This window comes from Danio aesculapii, chromosome 21, assembly GCF_903798145.1.
Source record: "Danio aesculapii chromosome 21, fDanAes4.1, whole genome shotgun sequence".
NCBI lineage: Eukaryota > Metazoa > Chordata > Actinopteri > Cypriniformes > Danionidae > Danio > Danio aesculapii.
In genome coordinates, this window is record NC_079455.1 from 30,985,217 (window position 1) to 31,010,125 (window position 24,909).

At 34.8% G+C, this 24,909-nt stretch overlaps 1 protein-coding gene across 1 annotated transcript in view; it reads left to right on the forward strand.

Moving 5' to 3' along the window:
* si:ch211-196i2.1 (collagen alpha-1(I) chain) overlaps positions 1-24,909 on the forward strand; it is a 108,002-nt gene that overhangs the window by 47,817 nt on the left and 35,276 nt on the right. The window contains exon 7 of the mRNA XM_056446109.1: positions 21,046-21,690. Coding sequence (XP_056302084.1) covers positions 21,046-21,690 — 645 coding nt within the window. The remainder of the gene's footprint in view (positions 1-21,045; positions 21,691-24,909) is intronic.

Sequence of the window (24,909 nt, forward strand, 5' to 3'; positions counted from 1 at the left end):
TAATAATAATAATAATAATATAATACAGAGTATTTGGAAACATTTTTTAATTATCCAATCATGCTGTCAAGTCACATGTTAAAAGAAGAACGTCTCTGAGGACTTGAGAGATGAATGAATCTAATCTTTTTCTGACCCTGACTGCATGGGATAGGCTGATACGTCTTTCACGTCATGAACAAATGACTCAAATACAACAAAAGCCTTGAAAAAAGAACTAATCTTCTCCCCCATATGCACAATATCCATATGCATTAATGAAGGATTCACTCCCTGTTTTCAAGTCACATTAAAGATAAGTTGAAAATGAATAAATAACCCATCGCTAACACCTTCATAATCATGCCAAACTTGAAGCAAAAATGAAGCACACAAGAGGTTACCTTGCACATTGTCCAGAACAAGGGCAAAACTGTCACAATTCAGACATGACGATTAAGCATTATTAAAGTGATCTATGATTTTATAATATATATTGGAAAGTATTCGTTCAAGACATTTTAAAGGGCACCTATGATGAAAATCATCTTTTGAAAGTTGTTTGGGAACTATGTGTAGGTATAATGTGTCCACAGTAATACTGGAGTAATATAAACACAATAAGTCTCTTTTTTTTTTTTTAATTTCCTGATATTTAAATAGGATCCAAATCCCTCCCATTTCAAGGCCCTCGGCAACGTGACGTAGAAATGTGGTTTTCCTCGCCCACCGAATTGATTGACAGCCGCTTACTATCATGTCTCCATAGTAATGCGTATAATCATATCAACAAGACAGGATGTGCGCAAAGCAACTGGGATTAAAAGATCTGTTCAGCTCACTGGGATCATCAATCATCATCAAATGTGATCAAGAATGAGTTTTACAAATTTAAAACTATTTTAATCCAGTGCATGTTTGTAATGAATTACATTGATTTTATCGTCTTCATCGCCACAGCCACGTGTCAGCACAATTATAAACGAAGACGCTTCAATCCTAATTTGTGGACGTTAAATCAGGTTTATTTTGTACAGTAACATAACGAATTTCCATACAGCAGTGGTTGTCAACCTGTACCCTGTCACATTTGCCATGCAAAAACAGTTCAAAGTTAAACGTGCTGCTGTGTGTGTCCGCTGTGTGTGTGCGTGAACTTTGTAACAACATTGTGTGACTTATCATTGCAGAAAGGCTTAAATTAACTCCACCACAAATACGTCAAATATTCACTGGGAACGTTCTTACAGTAGTATTTCTTACAAACGTTACGTGAGATCAGTTATCTTCATGTCTGTCACTGTGCTGTTTATCTGACGCAGCCGGGGATTGAGGCACACTCTGCATGTGGTAGTGGTAGGCGGGGGGAACTAGCAATTGAGGCACAGACAACAAAAACAGCTACAAGATCAATATTCTGAAAGTTATAATAAATAATCTGAAGGGTGTTTCGAGTGAAACATTCTGGAGACACAAAAGACTTATCTTAAATCTTGAAAAAGGGGTAAAATTGCTGCCCCTTAATGTATTTTAGGTCTTTTATCACACAAAATATTGAAGAGCTTTAGAGGACTATGTAAGAATAGCAGAACACAGTAGACAATCATATACAGATCAATTATATACTACAATTAGCACTATGGACAAGCTCCTTGTGTGTTCCACAGAAGAAAAGAAAAAGCAGTATGAGAGAATTTGATGACAGGATTTTGGGTGAAGTAGACCTTTTTGAATCTAAACCAACTGTTAAGTTGTCTAGCAAAAGATCAAACAAATTAAATCTACTATAAAAATATTGATACAGCTATTCCTCCACAGTTTTTTAATGATCAGGATAAGGAATTGCTTAATCCTTTTTACTTTGGGCATATCATGGCTTGCTATTTCTTGCAACTCAAAGATTACATATACCTTGGCAAGTGTATGACATTATTCCCATGGTTACTTTTATAGGACTACAGCAACAGAAGCATTTTCTTATGAGATTAATAATTTGATTGCATGTTTGATGTGGATACAACTCCTTGAGAGCGCATTACACATGGACTGTCAAGATATATCACCACCAAAATATCTCATACCTCCTAAGAAGCTGTATTTTTATTTGCACACCTTTAGTGTGAAGCTGAAAGTAATTTAGTGTTTAATTTAATTTCCCGTCTGCGGTTTTATTATGTGTAGAAATCCAAAAAGAGCATTCCTGATTAAAACAAATGACAGCCTTACTATCTTCAAACATACCGTGAACCTAGTTTCACATATCAAACCCAAGTGTGTTTTCCAAATCATTTTGTCTTTTCTTAGGCCAAATTAAGATGGTGTTGCTGATCTATAGCAGTCCATGCTTGCTTGGCAGCTGTGAGCTCTTTGAATTCATGGTCATTGAAGGTTGTTACTCAAGTTTCGAAACTGCAGATATGAATATTGATGGACTCCATATTCAATCCAATTCAAAAACCAAATGTTTCTTACGGCGAGGATGTAGCGTAGCATGTTTAAAACATCAAGTGCCTCAATCAATCACCTGGACTCCATTATTTTCTGTCAAAATGGTGGTGGATTTCAAAGACTACAAAGTACCAGCATTTTTTTTTTCTTAAGTAACCTGTTTTATTTCTCCAGGTTTGCTCTCTCTCTCTCTCTCTCTCTCTCTCTCTCTCTCTCTCTCTCTCTCTCTCTCTCTCTCTCGTGCTCTCTCTCTCGTGGCATAACCTCTTGACTGTGAACTTTTTGTTGTGGTGTTTCTCTTTGATGCCTACGCCATTTTTGGTTTGCCAGTTTCCTGGACGGATTAATGGGAAACTTATGGCTTTCTTTGATCTCTTTAACTCAACAGGAGGTCAGGGGTGAAAGGTAATCACTAAATTAGCATGTCACCTATTTAAAATGTCACAGCTTTTGGGTCCAAGTCATGAATGTTTAGTTGGATTTTTCTCAGATTACCAATATATCTGGTATATAGTTGAAGGCAAAATTATAAGTTTTCTTATGACTAATAATTTTCACTGTGTTTCCTACACTATTTTTTTTCTTCTGAGGAAAGTCTTGTTTCTTTTAGTTTAGCTGGAATAAAACCAGTTTTTACTATTTGTGAGGGTTTTATGGGGTCACGAAACACCAAAACACATTTTTTGAGATGTTGACAGTCATATATATGTCCCATGCTGCTAAACACACTATTAGAACACATATATTTCCCAAAAAAGTGAAAATTGGTTGTGTTTGCGTTATTTCGAGCAAATTTGTTCTTCGGGTTTGAAAACAAATTTTGAAGCTGCGTCACGGCCATGAGATCCTTGTGTAAATTCTAATGTGGAGACTGGATGTCTGTACCGGCCAGTACAACGTAACTTCTTTGAGTTTTCATCATTAATTTATGTAAAAGACTTGGTTCAAACCAATCAGCGTGTTCTTTTGTGAATGAGGTGCAACTTCATTAATATGCATGATATAGCTTCGAAGACCTTTTGTTTCTACCTGTTACAGTGTTCAGAGAGATGCCACGATGTGTTGTCAACCGTATTTAAAACAAGTTGAACAAGAAGAATTGTTTGGAGACATGGGTCGTCAGTGTTGCGTTTATAAATGTGCCGCAATGAAGGTTTTGTTTTCATTTTCCTGTGGTGAGGGCACCGCTTGCATGTGGGCCCTCATTTGTGGATTACTGTGGTCTGCTAACACACAACAAAATGTGTTGTAAGGAACATGTTTTACCCGAGAGCTTTTTGCATCTGGAAATGGAGATTTGCCGCTCGTCTTCTTTTAAAAAAAAGACGTGGTTCCAGTTTGTGTTTATTGTCCTGCCTCTACAGATTTGGTAAGTGAGCGATCAGTGTTCTTTGTTTATATTTATTCAGACGGCAAAGTTAGTTAGTATCGTCAGCAGTTTAGTTTAGTTTTTAAAGACATACCATAGTCAAAATGAATGAAGTTACTAAGTTTACAGTACTTTAATATCACTACAATATTATAAACTGAAAGATCTGCTGTAAAAGCTGCTCTCTGAATGTAAACATGTAGCACTTTAATCAAACTATCACCTCATGTAGGATTTTTGCCGCATTTTGTGACAGAATGGTCTATACACACAACTGTTTGACGCTAGTCTCTGCACCCACCGAGAAATGTGGAGTTTTTTTTTTTTTTTTTTTTTTTTTTTCCGATACGGCATGCGGTATTAAATTCCATTAAAACAACACTCATCCAGCAGTTCCTCACATCCAATATCACGTTTGCCATGGGGGGCATATAACGAACAGACAATACGCCAGGGGTGTGGGCAAAATAAGGACAGTTTATTAGGCACAAAGTCAAACAAAGGCAGGCTGCTGCACGCTGTGCTCCGGCTGGTGCGCAGCACTGGTAAGGCTTACGAAGGCTCGGGGAAAGCGTGATGGGAGCCCGCAGGGTTGGCTTGTCAGAGAAAAGATGAGTAGAGCTGGTGAGTGCTGACAACCCCCCCCAGCTGGGGATGAAATCCTTAGCAGATACTTGAGGGCTGGTGATCGTTGGGCAAAGCAGAGTGCAGGTATAAGCTCTAACAACATATACCGAGTACACACAAGACAGGACTCAACTAGACTAGACAAACTACAGAGAACAACATTAATGGATGATGCATGGGTAACGAGAACGTATAACATGAAAGGGCAATAATCTAGCACTGAGACAGAGAACACAGAGGTAGAAATAGGGACGCTAATCAGCTACGAGTGAGAGCAGGTGCCATAGCAATGATTGCAAATAGAAAGGATCTACAGCTAAGAGGAGAGAAAAGCTTAAAAAATGAGAGATAATTAATGAAATCAGACCTGGCTCATGACAGGGCATGCATGAAATGTTCTTAAATGAAAGTGAAAGTGCCAAACTTTAGTTAAAGTCGACAAATGAAGTATGAAACACTCAAAATTACATGAAACTCCAGAGGAAATGTGAATATCGCGGTGACGCAATGACGTTAATCGAATTATGTGCTATAGCATGTAAAACGGGATCATGAAAGGAACATTCAAAAAGAAACTCATGTAAACAACTTACTCATATTATTTTTTTATTCAGATTAAGGCAAATAATTAGATTAGTCCATGTAAACATAGTCACTATCTCCCATGCATCTGTATTTGTTTTGCCTCAGTGAAAATCAGCACATGCATGTCCTGAAACTCCCCTTTAATGCAAACTTTTCCCTCTTTCGCCATTCGACACTCTCACCTAAACATAGCTGGACTTACCTACTTTCCTGACTTTTCAAACTAGAGGTGTGAAAACACCCTGCTGAGAAGGGGGTTTTCATGGCCCTTTTAAAAACTATTTTTAAGTTTAATATTTTAAAAAAGAAGGTGCAGAACAAACAACTGTTGTCCAATGACTTGCCTAATTAACTTAACTTGCCTAGTAAGCCTGTTTAAGCCTTTAAAAAGCTTTATTTCGCAAAATTACTCATAAAATTATTATCATGGCATCATAATGGCAAAGACAAAATAATTAGTTATTAGAAATTAGTTAATAAAAATGTGTTGGAAAACAAACCTCTCCACTTAAACAGCACTTGGGTAATATTTTTAAAAGAATAAAAATTTCTCCGGAGGGCTAATTATTTTGCCAACTGTATATTATACAACGCTGTCATGTGGCTTCAGAAGACTACATAGAAATGGGAAATTGTCAATTAAGTCTCCATTTATCTACTGGTATGTTTTACATTCATACATGTATATTGTATGCAACATTTAGATTACATTCATTTTTGGGTCAGGTGGCCATTATTAATACAGCATAAATATGGTTGCAGTATCATTTGTTACATGAATGACACCTCCTCAAATCATCATCATCGATGTCATCATTACTATTATTACATTTTTAGGCGTTCATTTAGGGTAGAGAACAAAAGTAAAGCATTACATGTGTGAAAATTCTGTTCTTGGTTTTCATTCACATCATGTGGGGCAAGGAGACCTGGCAGCACACAAAAAAACCCCACAATAAAAAAATCACACTGCAGTGCAGAGTTGTCACAAATTAGTGTTTAATGTTCAATTTAGCTCACTGTATTCTTATTCTGTGCAAATTTTGTTCACCTTTTAGTTTAGTGAGGTTTAGAATCTGTCATTTATAAAATCGCACTCTTACTGTGATAGTATTTTGTACAAACCTGGTTGTCTATTGAGGAAAGCCTCATTTTGCCTTCCTTTAAGCTGTGACGTTGTGAAAAACTATGAATATTTCACCATAGCTCAAGATCTAGAGCATTAGCCTTGTCAGGACATAGAGTGTTGTGTGTAAATGCCACAGTACATGTTTGTTTGACCCACAGAGCGACCTGTGAGATGTCAGAGTTTAAAATGGATATACATTTGTGACTGTTACTGTTTATTTATTTTGGGATGTTCTCAGTCTACAGAGGCAGCTTGTACATTTAAATATGGTGTTAGCGTGTTTAGAAATAGCCTCGTTCTTTTCGTGGGTTTCGTTTGGCAGAGGTGGGCACGAGCCTGTAATTGATTTACTCGACACTAAAATTAGGTTTGAGTTGGATGGAGGTCTCCTCTAGGGAAGTGTCAAAATTACTCAGACTGGCTGTGAAAGATTTAACAGCTTCAGACGTGCCTTTGAACTTGCTCTGTCTCTGAGTGTAAATGTAGCTCATGTCTTTAATGATATAGTTTATTTGTTCATAGACACAATTGTGGATGTGCACGCAACATCGCCAGGTTTAATTAAAATTAACACTTTGATCACTTTTTTGTATCTTTTGACAGTGAAAATGACCATAAAAGCGTACCAAACTGTACCGTACCGCTCCGTGGAAACCAATTACACACCAATTACAGGTCTTTCAGTCTCTGCTAATGAACTGATGATCTAAATGTAAATGTGTTTGGTTGAGGAAGATGGAAAATGTGAAGAGATGGTGATCCTCCAGGAATATGGTTGAGAAACACCACCCTAAAAGTACACATGTCCACCAGTACCTTTTGAAAATGTAAAAAGTGACAGGCTTTGTACATTTATTTCTTTATTTCTAAAAATCTTTTTTTTGTCTTGTTTTGTAATTTTTTACACATTTACACATTTTACACATTTTTATTGTGTTTTTGATCAAATAAATGCACCCTTGAAATGCAGCTTAAAAAATCATTAATACATTTTACCATCCTCAAGCATTTAAAGGGGTGGTCCACAGTGTATTTTAAGATTTACCTGTGTTTATAAGGTGCAAAGCAATGTCTGCTCATGCTTCATTTGTAGAAAATCATGTTATTTTTCATATCTCTTACTTTGATTATATACAACTACACAGCTAACATGAAAACAACAATTGTATTTCCTAGCGCTGCTGAAGCTTGTGGGTGTTTACAGCAGTTTGACTGATAAATATGAATTTGTAGCTAAATTGTTAGTGGTACCAAACAGCGTTTCCCATTGTTTACATCCTTGTTTACATCCTTGCTATAGCATACAGTTAATGCTAGACAAAATGCATGTAATAGATTAATTCTAACAAATAAAAACAGGTTGTGGCTCACAATTCACAGCTTTGTCGGTTGGAGAAGTTTTCAGCCGAATTCAGCACTGAACAGAGAGATTCTGGAAGCTGTACTTTGTCAAAAGCTAGCTATATATTTTTTATAATTCTCTGGAACATAATTAAAAATAAACTGTAAGCACTTCTCTCTTGGTGTCAAGTCCTTTGGAAGCCCAAATACAGAAACAGAAGAAGCTCTCTCTGCTATAACATTACAGCGCCTCTGGCCATGCCCCTTTGCTGCTCAGGGAGTGTGCACGTGGTGAATACGTGTAACCTGAAGCGATTGTGATCTCACTAGCCCGGATGTATTTTTTGTAGTCCCCAAATTTGGTTTGCTGAACATTGAACTTTGAGCATTTTACATTGAGAGATGTTGTTTATGTTCACATTGCTACATTACATATCAGCTAAAGTTTAAAATGCGATATCGTAGTGGACCACCCCTTTAACTTTGTCTAGTCTAGTTTTTTTCTTTTTCTTCCAAGCCTCTTCTGTTCTGGCACACATGCACAGATTGAAGTGAGCTCATAGATCAGTTGCCATGCAATCTTGTATAAAAAAAAAACAGTTTAAGAGTTATAAGCCTGTGAACACATCTGTCATCTTAGTAATAATTGAAGCAATAAGTTGTTTTCCTGCCTTTTGTTGATGTAGGTTACACCGCATGCCATTTCCATGTCTCAAGCTAAAAAAAACATCTCAGCTGATTACAGTAGATGCTCCATCAAAAATGCACTAATGCAATGAACTATGTCGATAGTTAGCACATCCAGAGAATCTGTCGTGTAAACATGTATGACTATATGAAGTGTAAAACTGATTTATTAAAGCTCACAAGAAACAAAGATGATTTTTAATAAATTGTGTTCTATTAAAACATTTTAACTGAGCGATATTAATGAATGTTTTCTTCATTTGATTGATCTGTTTGGCTGCAGCATCTGACAGTTGTTTAGTGCAGCAAATGTAAATGTGTTTAAAATTAAGTTAACATCTATTTATGCATGTGAGAACTTGTTTCCAATTCACATGTCACAATGACAATAAACAAGAGTAAAAACACCATGTGATTATGCAACTGTCGGCCCTTTAAGAGCTCAACTGTGCAAACTGTTACATAATTTAAGGCATATTTTTGGTCCTTTATGGAGTGTATGATGGTTTGCTGAAAACTCTGTAATTAAACTTCATTGTGCAGGCAGGCGTCTTCATCATGCCCTGCTCTCCTCCTCACAGTATTTCTGCCCGCGGGCAGTAACACTGTTGACGGGTACCCTCAGCTCTAACTCACTGCTGTAATTACCACTTCTGAGTCAGTAATTTAGTACCGTCCAACCCCAAACTCGCAATAAATCACATGCAAAGTGACCATGCAGAAATACTGCATTACTCTTTCTGTTTTCGTACTTTATAGACAGATACCTGTAGATAAAATCGAAGCTATGGATGTGTGGATATATATGAGTTGATAGAGAAGGCTGGATTAATGTGTAGATAGATATACAGTAGGTAAATAAATTGGTAGATATTGATAGATTGGGTGGATGTACATATATGAAAGATAGAGATAAATAAATATGGTTGGATGAGTTGATAGATATGGTTTATGGGTTGAAAGATGGGTTCATGACTAGGATGAATAGGAATGGATGGATATTGTTAGAATAATCAATCAACTCCATGCGTGATCAATAAAAAAACTTCACGAGAGGTTTTTCTTCAAGGTTTGACATATTAGCAGTTTATTGGATACAAACGAATAATTCGATTCACAGAATTCTGTTATCCTCAATGCAATGCAAAAGTTGCATTCAGGAGATGCACGCAGTTTTCATTTCCTGACTTCAACTTGTATTGGCAGCTGATATTAACAGGTGTTTAGTGGCATTCGTCACTTGTCAATTATTCTCCAGTCCTCCACTGGCCGCACCCATACATACGTCCTCTTTTTCTACTAATTCTCTGCACATCAAAAAAACGTCAAAAAGCTCAACTTCAAATTCTGTGCTGACAATAAGTTTCTAACTGCAGAGCTCAAGTTAATTTTGGACAAGCATTTATCTACTTCTGCAAAAATGCTTTATTAGTATCCAAAACATATCAGACTCAAGAAAAAGTTCAGTTAATACACGCCCTCCAAACAACACAAAACTGTTTAATGAAAAGGAGACAAAATCTGTTTAAAAAATGTTTGTAATACCTTTCTCCTGACAATATAAAGTTGAAGGCAAAATTAATAGTCCTCCTGTGAAATTTGTAATTTTAAAAAATATATATATATTTCCCAAGTTCTGTTTAATTGAGGCAGCACGGCAGCTCAGCGGTTAGCACTTTCGCCTCACAGCAAAAAGGTCGCTGGTTCGAGTCTCGGCTGGACTAATTGGCATTTCTGTGTGAAGTTTGCATGTTCTCCCCGTGTTGGCGTGGGTTTCCTCCCGGTGTCCCTTAGTCTAAAGACATGCGCTATAAGTGAATTGAATAAGCTAAATTGGCTGTTGTGTGTGTGTGTGTGTGAGAGAGAGAATGAGTGTGTATGGGTGTTTCCCAGTACTGGGTTGCAGCTGGAAGGGCATCTGCTGTGTAAAACATGTGCTGGAATAGTTGGCGGTTCATTCCGCTGTGGTAACCCCTGATAAATAAGGGACTAAGCCGAAGGAAAATGAATGAATGAATGGAGAGAAGATTTGTTAATAAATTTATATATATATATATATATATATATATATATATATATATATATATATATATATATATATATATATATATATATATATATATATATATATATATATATATATTATATATATATATATATATATATATATATATATATATATATATATATATATATATATATATATATATAGTTTGTTCTGTAGTAAATTGAAAACAAAATCTGGTTTTATTCCAGCCGAACTAAAATAAATAACTTTCTTCAGAGGAAAATTATAATAGGAAATACTGTGAAAATGTCCTTGCTATGTTAAACATCAGGAAGGCTAATAAACTATACGAACAGTTAATTTAAAAAACAAAAACAAAAAAAAATAGATAATTCAGTATTTTCATTTAATTAAGCTTTTTTATTTTTTGTATCAAAGAATTAATTTGCTAAAATATATATTATAAAAATTCAGAAAAATCGAGTCAGCAGATGAACTCTTCATATAATTTGATAAGGATAAGAGAGATGGATGGATGGATGGATGGATAGATAGATAGATAGATAGATAGATAGATAGATAGATAGATAGATAGATAGATAGATAGATAGATAGATAGATAGATAGATAGATAGATAGATAGATAGATAGATAGATAGATAGATAGATAAAAAAAGTGGAAGAATATAGATAGATAGACAGACACTCAGCACTTGTCAACACTGATCAGAGTCCTACAAACCAGGACTGACTGGAGCTTTCTGGAAGCAATTATCTGCTATTTATGAAGGACCCTTGTGACAGATCCCCACAGACTGTCTCTATGAAGACTTTCCAGATTGTTTTCTGTGTTACAAGCTGAGGGTGTGGAAGGCGTTCTCTTTCATTTCAGATTTTTGATTCATAGCATTGGCAGGCTTTTTTTTTCTCCTCGAGTTGCACATTATTCGTATCAGCAAGCTGTCAAGAAACTGGTTGGTTCTGCGAGGCGATGCCAAAAATGTGTCCGCAAACACAGGCAGGGCATGAATTCCCTATCGACCCTTTACTTTCTATTGCATGTACGATACTGTTGCTATCAATTAAAACTGATCAACTTCAGAGAGCATGTAAGCACTTGTATCTGGACACTACAAGCGTTCTTATCCACTCACAATGACAAGAGCGAACCCTCGCACAATCACCCGCTCAATCTGCCCTGCAGCCACGCTGCCAAACAGGTGTCTCATTGTGTAGGTGATATGTGTGTGTAACCTGCATGCGTGTGGGTTGGATTGAGCATTTGTGGGTGTGCTAGTGTGTTTTGCGCATATTTGACTGTGAGTCTCATTGCATTTTTGTTGTAGGTGATGTATGTGTGAGTGTGTGTGTGCCATCATGAGGATCTGGATGTGTTTGCTAGCATGCTTTCTGTTGGATTTTATGAGATTTGGAGCGCAAGGTCAGAGGAATCGCATTCCAAAGGTATGGCTTCATTCTGGCAACCCTTCTGAAAGTGTTTGTTTGGGAAAATTATTCTTACAAATCATCCATCCACTACTTGTATTTAATAAAGGAACGTGGGTTTTGCTAATCCAATGCTTCATAAAAGCCTCTGCTTTGATTTCATTTTTCCAAAAGTGTCTAAATATTCGTTTTTGAAAAATAAGTCATATGCGTGTAATGAAGTGTTAGTCCGTCTCTCCTGAAGCCTCTCTGTGGTTTGGCTGCAGATGTGAGAGGTTACAGTGGTTTTGGTTTTTATGAGGGAAATAGTTTTCACTGAGCTGGTTCGACCACAAGTTCTGGGTTCACGTCCAGTGTCAGAGTGCAGATTTAAAATTTGTTTGACATTTTATTGGTTTAGCAGTATTTTATAGCATCTTTACAATTTCTTTGCACTTCTCACTATTCTTTTTAATGCTTCATATATTAATAAACTCCATGATAACCACTGTTCTTTTTATTATTATAATACATAGAGCTGAATTGAATTCCCAGCCTGACACTATTTAAAATCCCTCAGTGGCAAAAAAACAACAGCTGTGTGCGACGGCTTTATAACAAAACCAAAATAACTTAATGGACTGAGAATTAATTCAGTTGTTTGTGCAGATGTGATTGGTGTTTTCGTACTTAATTTTGGTTTTGTGCCTAACCATCTTTTGTCCATATAAAAATTTGTTTGTTTTCCACTTTTTTGGTAAGGGGGATATGACATGAGAAGCAATTTATAGGAAGCTTTTTAGTCAAAGTACAAGATCTGGCTGGTTTGACACTGGTCATATAAATACCTGTGTCTCTGTGATAGATTTACACACAGTCGACATCTTTCAAGTCAGATTAGCTCCTTTCCCAGCAAGCATTTTTGTTTTTAAAAGATGTCTAATAGATGTCTAATAGATGTCTAAACATAGTCTCCTTATCTAAAACAAGGCTAAATTTGGACTGTCAGTGAAAATCTAATAGATGTCTAAGAATAGGCCAAAACTAGACTAGTCATCAAATAAGCAGAAATGAATGACAGCACATATAAAGTCTGTCTATTTGTCTATTTGATGTCTAATAGACATCTACTGTAAACTTAGTCGTCTTGGCTAAAACAAGAAAATAAATGACTACACAAAATCTGTCTAAAACTAGTCTAGTTTTGGACTTTTCTTAGATATCTGTTATATTTTCATTAACAGCCCAAATTTAGTCTTGTTTTAGCCAAGCTGTTGACGTTTAGATGTCTATTAGAAGTCTATTAAAAACAAAATTGTTCGCTGGGAATAAAGAAAAAAAAAGAGAGAGAAAGAAAGAAAGAGAATGAAAGAAAGAAAGAGAAAAAAAAAACCAGCAAACATTTTTTGTTTTTAAAAGATGTCTAATAAACGTCTAAACATAGTTGACTTGGCTAAAACAAGGAAATTAATGACTACACATATAAAATCTGTCTAAAACTAGTCTAGTTTTTGGCTATTCTTAGATGTCTATTAGATTTTCATTAACAGCCCAAGTTTAGCCTTGTTTTAGCCAAGCTGTCGACGTTTAGATGTCTATTAGATGTCTATTAAAAACAAAATTGTTCGCTGGGAATAAAGAAAGAAAAAGAGAGAGAAAGAAAGAAAGAGAATGAAAGAAAGAAATAGAAAAAAAAACCCAGCAAACATTTTTTGTTTTTAAAAGATGTCTAATAAACGTCTAAACATAGTTGACTTGGCTAAAACAAGGAAATTAATGACTACACATATAAAATCTGTCTAAAACTAGTCTAGTTTTGGGCTATTCTTAGATGTCTATTAGATTTTCACTGACAGCCCAAGTTTAGCCTTGTTTTAGCCAAGCTGTCTACGTTTAGATGTCTATTAGACGTCTATTAAACACAAAATTGTTTGCTGAGAAAAAGAAAAGAAAGCTTTTTTGTTTTTAAGAGATGTCTAATAGACGTTTAAACAGTCTTCTTGGCTAAAACAAGGAAATTAATGACTACACATATAAAATCTGTCTAAAACTAGTCTAGTTTTGGGCTATTCTTAGATGTCTATTAGATTTGAACTGACAGCCTAAGTTTAGCCTTGTTTTAGCCAAGCTGTCTACATTTAGATGTCTATTAGACCTCTATTAAACACGAAATAGTTTGCTGAGAAAAAGAAAAGAAAGCTTTTTTGTTTTTAAGAGATGTCTAGTAGATGTCTAATAAACGTTTAAACCGTCATCTTGGCTAAAACAAGGCAATGAATGACTACGCATATAAAAACTGTCTAAAACTAGTCTAGTTTTGGGCTATTCTTAGATGTCTTTTAGATTTTCACTGAAAGCCCGGGTTTAGCCTTGTTTTAGCCAAGCTGTCTACGTTTAGATGTCTATTGGACCTCTATTAAACACAAAATTGTTTACTGGGTTTGTGCTGATTTGTGTGTGTGTGGTTATGTACTTGACATTGTGCATACACTATTTACTGACCAAGGTGTTAGATGCAAATTTGTAACATTCAGAAGGTAGTTTAATAAGTGTGTTTTTCATTTTTTTTACTAACTGCTTTGCATTTAGCTCTATAGTGGTGGTTAGCTGGCATGTAGACGCGTGTAAATAATGTCTCTGAAGCCTAAAGGCATATCCCTTTTATTTTTTAGGAAACTTTTTTACCTCTCCCTCAGATCTGTCATCCGAACGCTTTCAATCTTTCTAAACTGCATTCAGTCAGGAACGTTTTTTACAGCAAACCTTAAAGGGATCACGCACCCAAAAATAAAAATTGGCTGTTAATTGACTTGCCCTCAGGCCATTCGCGATGTAGATAAGGAAGATTTTTTTTATCAGAATCCTTGGTGATTTATACAATGCAAGTCAGTGGTTATAATCCCTTTGAGAGTCAAAAAAACATATATAGGCAAAAATAATAATAACACCTACAGATCCTGATGACAGACTGGGGTCTTGTGAAGCAGCTTTGCTCTTTCACCAGATGGTCCTGAGTGATGCCTTTTTTGTGAATCAATCATTTACTTAAACTGATTCTTTTCTGTGAACATGGAGAACCAGTTCACCAAATCAGCCGAACTTTAACTCAAGTTACTCAATTACAACAGACATCACAGAGTCAAAATGAGCCCGTATACCACCATAAATTATCATACAGTATCATGCTGTTTTTTTTGTTTGTTTGTTTGTGTGTTTGTTTGTTTGTTTTTTGCCAAAGATTCAGAAAATTACACTTTTAGTTACTGCAATTTCCAACTGTATCAGTAATGGCTTGGTGGTAAGCATATGGTAAAACAAGCAACTGATGTAGCAATAAAATTAATTAATTTATGGTTTCTCATGGTTTATGGTAAAAAGTGGGTTTAATGAAGATTAGTTCATTCGCCCTATATACTTTATCATTATTGCTGAGTTAATAATACAGCTGTGTAAATGTTATATTATTATTTACTTGAAAGTAACAGTCTAAAATATCAGGTTTGTAGAAAAGAATTGGACTTCCCTGTACATTGTCTTGCACAGACCAAATCTTTGCTTTGACATCAATATATTGTCATTTAAAGCAGACCTGAGCATTTTACGCCCAGCGGGCCACATGCTAGACTTCTTTGATTGGCCCACGTGAAGTATCTATTTAATTTAAATTAAACTGCAAACAAGGCCTTGCAATGCCAGGTTTTAAGTTGCGAGTCAACAAAAGGGGGCTTTCACATATAGTGCCTTTTGCACACTCAGTTTTGTTATTTCAAATGGAGACGCACCTGTTAAAATAGGAAGATAGACCACATCTGCTGTATGTCACGCTCACATTTTTTAAGGCACAGCGAGTTGAAAAAATCGAAACATTTAAGAGTGTCACGAGCGAACCATGAGTCATGTGACAGGAACCATGTGACAGTCATGTGACAGGAAACCAACCAGGAAGCTTCGTATTTTGTATGGAATTACATAAATATAAAGGTAGACTTAATTAACGATTAAACAAATCCAGATACAGATCGTCTCTCAGTGATGATCACAGTGACCTCACATTCAACCTGACTTCAGTGCAATTGTTCAGACAACACAGGCTGGAATTCTCTCACTGAACATATAAATAAATAAATAAATAAATAAAAAAATAAATAAATAAATAAATAAAGTAAGGTGAAGCAATCAAACAAACAACCCTGTGGCATTTATATAAAGTTGATATTGTTATGCTGGTCTTTAAATTACTTTTTTTGTGTAAAATTGATTCTTTTTTTTTTACTTTAGAGTTTTTATGAATGTTTATTGAATAGTTTCACAGAATGTTTCTTTTTTTTTTCTTTTTTTCTTTTTTTTATTAAATTAATTGCCCACCCCTGATTTAAAGCCACAGGTATTTATTTTGATTTGTCTGTATGTTATTTATAATAAATAAAAGAATAAAGGTAACCCCTCAACACCTTGGATGACCTGGTAGTGAGTAAACTAACAGCAAACTGTCATTTCTAGTGTATTATTTAGTATATTCAGTTTAGCGTTCAAAGTATCCCTTTGAATAACTAAAAAAAAGCAATCAAATACTCACTGTGCAGACCAAAAAAATTCCAATGAATAAAATAACAGAAAAAAATAAAAAAGACACAAGCAAGATGAATTTACAAGCAGTTTACTGAATAAAGGCAAACGTTCTGGTTACAATGAAACTACAATCAAACTAAACCAAGCAGAGAAAGAGGAAAAATAATTATTTTATTGAAACGCTTATTATACGCTCCTATATACAGTAAATAGATCATACCCAATCTCATCACAACTTCTGTATTTCCCCCTGCTTAACAAATTACTCAGTGTACTATAAGTTGAACTTTTTTTTTTTAAGTCACCACTATAAACCTAGACTTAGTATACCAATTTGTTTCCATACATAGTTTTGATTTCCATTGCCAGTGTATTACCCTTTAGGAAAAAATCATCACCTTAGTGACTTGAAATAATTAGGTTCAAACTCTATTTACAAACTTTGCACAAAAAAGCCTTAAAAACACTTGCAAAAGTGAGGTTACTGCAACTTTGTTTAAAAGCTGGTCCTAGTCACATTAAGCCCCCTGGTGGTCAGATGCTGTTCTGGCAAGAGTTGAAGTGGAAGCTGCTGTTCTCTGGGTGACTGGCCACTTTATTGTGAGTCAGTGTGTTCAGATCCTCTTTGGAAGGCTATTAGAGGGATATCATCAGACCAACATTGGGAAGATAAGCTGGACGGCAGCGCTTCATTGCCAGGTGAAGATCAAGTGTCGTTTTATCAGGACGTGGCCACAGAAAGAGCCATTGTTAGTTTTTTAGCTTTAGTATTAGAACCGGGGCTGTTTTACGGAGTTCCTTTTTACTTATATAGAGTATTTGCAGGGTTTTTTTTCCAACATGATTTACAGAATGACATTAAAATGTGATTTAGTGTAACTAATATATATGCCAGATTTAGAACAAGAATCGTTTGATATCGTAAAAGACTCTGAAGAGATAGTTCGCCCAAGAATTCAAATGTATACACTGTTTACACACCCTCATGTGGTTTCAAATCTTTATGATTTTCTTTCGTCTGTTGAGCACTAAAGAAGATATTTTGAAGAAAGCTGAAAGCCTGTAACCATTGATTCTATAGAAGGAAAAACAAGTCAAATCTGTAAATCATTGGAAATCAATGGTTTCAGGCTTGCAGCTTTCTTCAAAATATCTTCTTTTGTGTTCAACAGACGAAAAGAAAGTCAGAAAGGTTTGGAACAAGTAAAGCATGAGTAAATGATGACAGCATTTTAAGTTTTGGGTGAACTATCTCTTTAAGTTAGATAGTTAGATGCCGTTTTAAATCCACCTTCATTTAAACCAATAATTTTTTCAACAAAAAGCCACTAATAATTTAATAAATCGTTCCTTTATATATTTTAATAATAACAGTTTAGTTGTTTGATTTTTTTTAACATCAATATACATTTTACTCTGAATGATGATTGAACATTATCCTAGGGCTGGGCGATATTGCAAATATATATATATATATATATATATATATATATATATATATATAATCACGATGTCATGTTTCATATCAATCAATCTCGATAATTATTAAATATTTTATAAAAATACATTTAAGAATATTAGGATTTTTTTAAACCACTTTAATTTAATTTACCAACATTTCTAAGGCAAAATAGTTTTAATAGTCAAAAACAAAAATATTTAAACAAAATATCTGATCTCTTCATAATAAAATAAACGTGTTAAAGAGACTCTTAAACTTGATGAATAAAATGTTACAAAGTGTGTGCAATGGTGAAGCGTAAATACTGATCAAAGCAAATATTAAGGTGTGAATAATAAGGATACAGTAAACCTCAAACTCCGCCAACAACACAAATTATGATAATCAAATCTGAGCTTTTAAGTAAAGAAACCAGTCATCATTATTCAAATACATACTGCAGCGTTACAAATTGTGAAGTTGAATGACTACATTACCCCTAATGCTAAAAACTCTTTCAGATGGGGGGCTAGAGGCTGGGATGCACAAGAAAAGAAGCCAAAGAGCCCCTCTGGCGACATCCTTGCATCCTTTTTATTTACAATCTCCTCACTGCTGCTATACGGCACACATTTTCTCATGTTGTTATTCTGACCTGAAGTGACAAGCGCGTGTGCATGGATTCCTTCACGATTTACAATGGACTTTGTGCTCGCGCTCCCCTGGCATCTCTCGTAGCTACAGTAGGTGACCAACAACCATTTTCTCAGGGGATGACAAACAGACAAATTAACGCTGCAGCTCTGATACAAGTTTGTGGAGAAAAGTAAAAACCGCTACAGTGTTTGGGTGCGCTGTGTTTGTCTGAGGTAATTAGTCTACCGTTATTATTGAAATGTGTATATTCCATACAAAGTGTGAAGCAGATTGGTTAGTTGTACTTGCATGAATTGCGGTGCGCTCGGGGCATTTAAAAAAGTTCAAATGTTTTTTTAACTAGGTGCAGCTGGAAAAATGCACGCAGTTCACGTGCGTGTCGCTCCCATCGTCGCGTGCTTATTGGCGTTGCTACCAAGGCGTGCGCTCAGCAGCCATATTTTAATAAAACTATTTTTTATCGATATTGATGATGGTGTTCGGTCAATAAATATAGATACCGATTTTATCGCCCAGCCCTACATTATCCCACATATTTTGAATTAAATTTTCACAAAAGTTATTTGTAATCTTAACATATAGACACAAGTGTATTTATATATCTATAAAGAAAAGTTTGTAGTCTCTTTATATAAAAATAACTTTGACTGACACTTGTACATTATGCATATGATTTTTTTTTTCTTTATAACATTTATTTTATTTTTTCATTAACCATTAAATTGACAGACTGGCAAAATATAATTATAACTGTGCAAAATAGCTGAACATGAATAACTTCCTTGTCTCCCATATATCTTTTTTGAGTGCATCATCTTGCAAATGCCACCAAATAGCACTCAAATTGCCAATATGACCAAAATACCTGGCTGAGACTTCTTGCAAATAAAGCAACTAGACAGAATCACAGCTGATTTTAGGGAGACACATGTTTCAATTTTGTATGATGTCATGTTGATATACAGCAACAATCCTCTGCCTTTGACACCATGATGTGGGTGTTTTATCACACTGAGAGACTGTTTTTCATTTCCCATTCAGAACCAAGCCAGGCCATATGGAATCCAGACCACGATTCTCTATCATTTCACCCTTTTTTTTTTCCTTCATCTTCTTTTTTGTAAATCTTTGTCTCAAAATATTGTATGTACAAATGGCTTTGAACTTGTTTTTGTGCTTTACGAGGACACAAAATTGTAAAATGGCATGGGTTTGACCTAGGTGTACAACTATTACAGTGGTTTATGAAGACATGCCTTGTGTATTTGTAAATCAAACACTTAAATTGTACTTAACGAGGTCTTTTGACATTTAACATTTGCCATAGGTTTCCTGTGAGGGTTGGGTTTAGGGGTAGGCATGATTTTTACATTATAAAATACATAATGTCTATGAAGAGTCCTCATAAACCATATTAGTGTTTTCAAAAATATTGATATTTCGATAAGTATCAATACTGGAATATTTATACTGGAATCTTGCTTTTGGTTAGTATCGATACGGGCTTTGCTCTCACCAGCAGCAGTTGACGCACATATGGGTCTCTATCTATTTAGTGTACAAAGTTGGCAAGTGGTGGTTTCATTGCAGTATCGAAAATGGTATTGAATATTGGTATTTTTCTTGGTATCGTATCAAATTCCAGTATCGTGACAACACTAAACCATATATACGTGTGTGTGTGTGTGTGTGTGTGTGTGTGTGTGTGTGTGTGTGTGTGTGCGTGTGTGTGCGTGTGTGTGCGTGTGTGTGCGTGTGTGTGCGTGTGTGTGCGTGTGTGTGTGTGTGTGTGTGTGTGTGTGTGTGTGTGTGTGCGCGTGTGTGCGCGTGTTGTGTGCGTGTATGGATGTCATATGCATGTTTGAACAGTTTGTGTGAGTGTTTTGTGTTACCAGCGCGTCACTCTTTAACTACCAATGGGATCGAGACATTTAAATTGATATTATAACCGAACATGAACATTTGTTATTGATTTACTTCTCATCAGGCCTTCTAAGATGTTGGTGACTCTTTGTTAAGTACAACATTTAATATTATTTTTAACTTAAACTGTGGTCCTTGCTGATTTTATAAAATGAAATCATGCTAGTAACGGTACAAAAACAGGTCAAACAGAACTAAAATTCTACCTGTGACTCCTGATATTGAGGTCTTATGAAGTGAACCACTCATTCTGTGAAAAACTTAACATCATTTTCCAACATTAGAACCTTTCATACACTTCACGAGGGCATTCGTGGCACTATGAAGTATCATGGTTATTCATTTTGTTTTGCTTGTATTCATTTTTTTGACTCTGTGTGCCAGAAATCATTAATTTGTGTTATATAAATCACAAAGGACCACTAAAATAATCATGTGTGCTTATGAAGGGCAATGGCCTGATGTTATTATTACTATATGGAGTGGCACAAATGTATGAGTGGTCCATATCTGATCTTTACATGAGGTCAGATCTCACTACGTCATTGCTGATTGAAATGTACAATACTTTCAATTATTGTTGTTTTATTTGCACTGAAACTATTCTCAACTCATATTTACCTTAACATCTGTTAGCAGCAGCAAATTCAACAGTATGTTAAAATGAAAATTACAGCTTTAATCAAGCCACATAAACACTCTCACGGTAAATTAGACCCTATGAAGAAATACAAGTGATTATATTGTCATTAAACACATTACTGTACACAAAGCTCCCAGATGTACTAACCAAAACAAGCAGAACAGAATGATAGTTTACAGGCAATTCAGTGAAGTCATTTGTTTTATGTTCTTAGGGTCTACGAAGACGTGGGATTATTCGTGGTGATGGGACTTTGCCCACTGGATCCAAACGCCCTGCAATTGTGGGCCGTGGCGATGTGTTTGAGGTGGATGAGGATACAGACCTTCTGGACCAAAACGTTTTGTCTAAAAATGGAGATAAACCTTCCAAAACCTTCCCAACTGACACTACAGGCAGCCGAGATGGTAAGCCAGAATCCACATCTAAACATCTCGATGAAAACATTACCGTTGACAAGCACAAACCTGGCAAACCTTTACCAAAGAAGCCAGTGGACACTACTATTATCAATCTGGATGTATTTGGAAAACCTACTGGAAGTACTGTTCCTAGTAGAGAAATCCACTTGATGACCACATTCAGTCCTGAGGATGGAGAATCCAACTTGTTAAAAGAGGACTTCGGGGTCACCACACAGGCTCCTGTTAGGACATCTTGGGACGATGTGTCAAAAGGTAATGGAAGGACACCATCGAAATCTCCAGATATTCATGCAGGATCTGGAGGGGGATCTGAGGAGCGTCCAGATACCATTGTACTTACAGGCAGACATGGAGACATTGTGCGTGGGTCTGATGGGAAAATGTATCGCATCCAAAGAGGACCCATGGGGCCAATGGGGCCCCGAGGTGAGCCTGTGAGTATAAATTTGATATATTTTATGTTATTAATTAAACTTAAATGAAACTTTTTTTATTTTATTATAAATATGTTTTAATTTATTATTATTATTATTATTATTATTATTATTATTATTATTATTATTATTATTATTATTATTATTATTAATAAATAAAATAATAATAATATGATTATTATAACAATAATAATAATAATTATTATTATTGTTGTTGTTGTTGTTGTTGTTGTTGTTGTTGTTATCATCATCATAATTTTTCTATAATGATAATAATGATAGTAATAATAATAAAAATTATTATTATTATTAATGTTGTTATTATCATCATCATCATCGTCATATTTTCTATAATAATAATATTAATGATAATAATAAAATAATAATAATAATAATAATAATAATAATTATTATTATTATTATAGTTATTATCATCATAATCATCATTTTTCTATAATAACAGTAATAATATTAATAATAATAATGATAATAATAATAAGAATTATTGTTATTCTTGTTATTGTTATTTTATTATTAATCTTATTATATTTGTTATAATAATTATAATTATAATAATAATTATTGCTGTTGTTGTTGTTATCATCATATTTTTTCTATAATAATAATAATAATAAAATGATAATAATAATTATTGTTATTATTCTTGTTATTTTATTTTTTTTTCAATAATAATAATAATAATAATAATAATAATAATATTAATATTAATATTAATAATAATAATCATACTATCATAATTTTTTCTATAATAATAGTAGTAATAATAATAATAATGACAATAATAGTTGTTGTTGTTGTTGTTGTTGTTGTTGTTGTTGTTGTTGTTGTTGTTGTTGTTGTTGTTATTATTATTATTATTATTATTATTATTATTGTTATGAAAATAATAATAGTAATAAAATAAGTTCATTTGTAAAAATGCGTACAACTGAAATTAAGCTTAAATATGCTTATTTTAAAATATAAAAACTTCAGATATGAAACTAAAAGCAATAAACTCATTATAATAGCATATAGAATAAATACATAAAAGTGCTTCTGTGTAAATCTTTCACATCCTGTTATAATGATTAAATATGTATTACCAGTTTACATCTTAAAAGGAAATTGACACAATGGCTGTAATCAATTGCTCTAGCAGATATGTCACACATAATACTGTATAAGTCAAACAAGACATGTGCAGCTTTTATAAACACAATAAGAAACTTCTTTGTCAATCTGCAACAGCACACAAACCAGGTCTGACGCACAGAGCACAAGAGGAAAAAATGAAAGAAGGGAATAATTAGGCCTTTGATGATGCCTATGTATATTACAGCTGTTATAAGCTGCACTACATGCTACATATGTCCCCATGTCTCATTCTTCATCTTTGCTTTCATCCGCTTCTCTATAATTGGCTGTAGGAGGAACAGCCCCAATCTGAATCACCCAATCAAATACAACGCTCACCTGGTTTTACAAATGACCAGGCCTAACAGAAGTAAAGCCAGATGTGGTGCCATCTGGAGGTTTCTGGCTGAGCTCCAGTGGCTCAGACTCTGTAATAGACCTATATTTGTTCATGAAGGGTTGATTTATGCCATTAAGCAGACACTGCACTGCCCGGGAGTAAAATTCAGCAGTGATGCAGTAATTAATAAGCCCTACTTTTCACATTGCTGTTTCTATTACCCCGCTTTTCTGTTTTAGTGGGGGTCAATCTTTTAGTTATACAGTTGAAGTCAGAATTATTAGCCCCCCTTTTAATTTTTTTTTCTTTTTTGAATATTTCCTAAATTATGTTTGACAGAGCAAGGAAATGTTCACAGTATGTCTGAAATTATTTTTTCTTCTGGAGAAAGCTTTATTTGTTTTATTTCGGCTAGAATAATAGCAGTTTTTAATTTTTTATTATTAGCCCCTTTAAGCAATTTTTTTTTTCCGATTGTCTACACTACAGAATGAACCATCATTACACAATAAGTTGCCTAATTACCCTAACCTGCCTAGTTAACCTAATTAACCTAGTTAAGCCTTTAAATGTCACTAAGCCGTAAAGAAGTGTCTTGAAAAAGATCTAGTAAAATATTATTTATTGTCATCAAGGCAAAGATAAAATAAATCCGTTATTAGAAATGAGTTATTAAAACTATTATGTTTAGAAATGTGTTGAAAAAATCTTCTCTGCATTAAACAGAAATTGGGGAAATAATTAAACGGTGGCAAATAATTCAGGGGGGCTAATAATTCTGACTTCAACTGTATATTGGAATAAGGATCTAATTTTGAAGCTACAGTTTTATATGAACCCAGAATGTCATTTAAATATACAGATATTTAAATTTTAGCTTTTAAAGAGCTTAGGCGTAATATTTTTTGAAAATGCCTTTACTGGAGTTAGAGTTTTATATTGTAATGCAGTGTTGTTGTTACTGTATAGTTAAATAAATTATAAATGTTAGCATTGTAGCATTGTGATTTAAGGTTTAAATGATGAAATTAGAAAAACTTTTAAATAAATAAAATAAAATGACCAAAGCACAAACAGGAATACAAATACTAAAACTAAAAAAAAACATTGGAATCTGTAACCACAAGGGAGAGTTGGATGACAATGGAGAAAGAATCCACGAGCAGCTTTATTCAGGGTCGTAAGACAGGCAATGGTCAGACACAGGAGCAAACAGGTACAAACAGGGAAATCTTGAAGTGTAGACAGTTAACAGGCAAATGATTGATACAGGCGGCAGACAACGTAAACAACAGAACAAGGCAAGGGTCAAACATGGAGAGACTAAACAATAGGGATGGCTGACGTGAAACTAACGTTTCGACACCATGTCGAGATCCCAAGTGTTTCGAAACACAGCACCGAAGCATGAACCGAAACACCCAGGTCACGTGATTAAGGTGATTCAAAACACCTGGATCACCTGGATAGCTGGATCACCCTGGATTCGAACACATTGGCTGCATCCGAAACCGCCTACTACTCAGTAGGTACTGCATTTGAATTTAAATGTACTACTTGGTCGTTAGAAAAGTGCATTCTATACATTATGAATGTAAGAAGTATGAATGGAATTCAGACGTACTACATCCGCCATTTTTCATGGTCATGTGACCTACCTGTGTCAATTGCGTCACTTCACTCTCATTCATGAATTCTCTCTCGGCGCATCATGGGATAGCGCAGCGTGCATGGAATGCGCA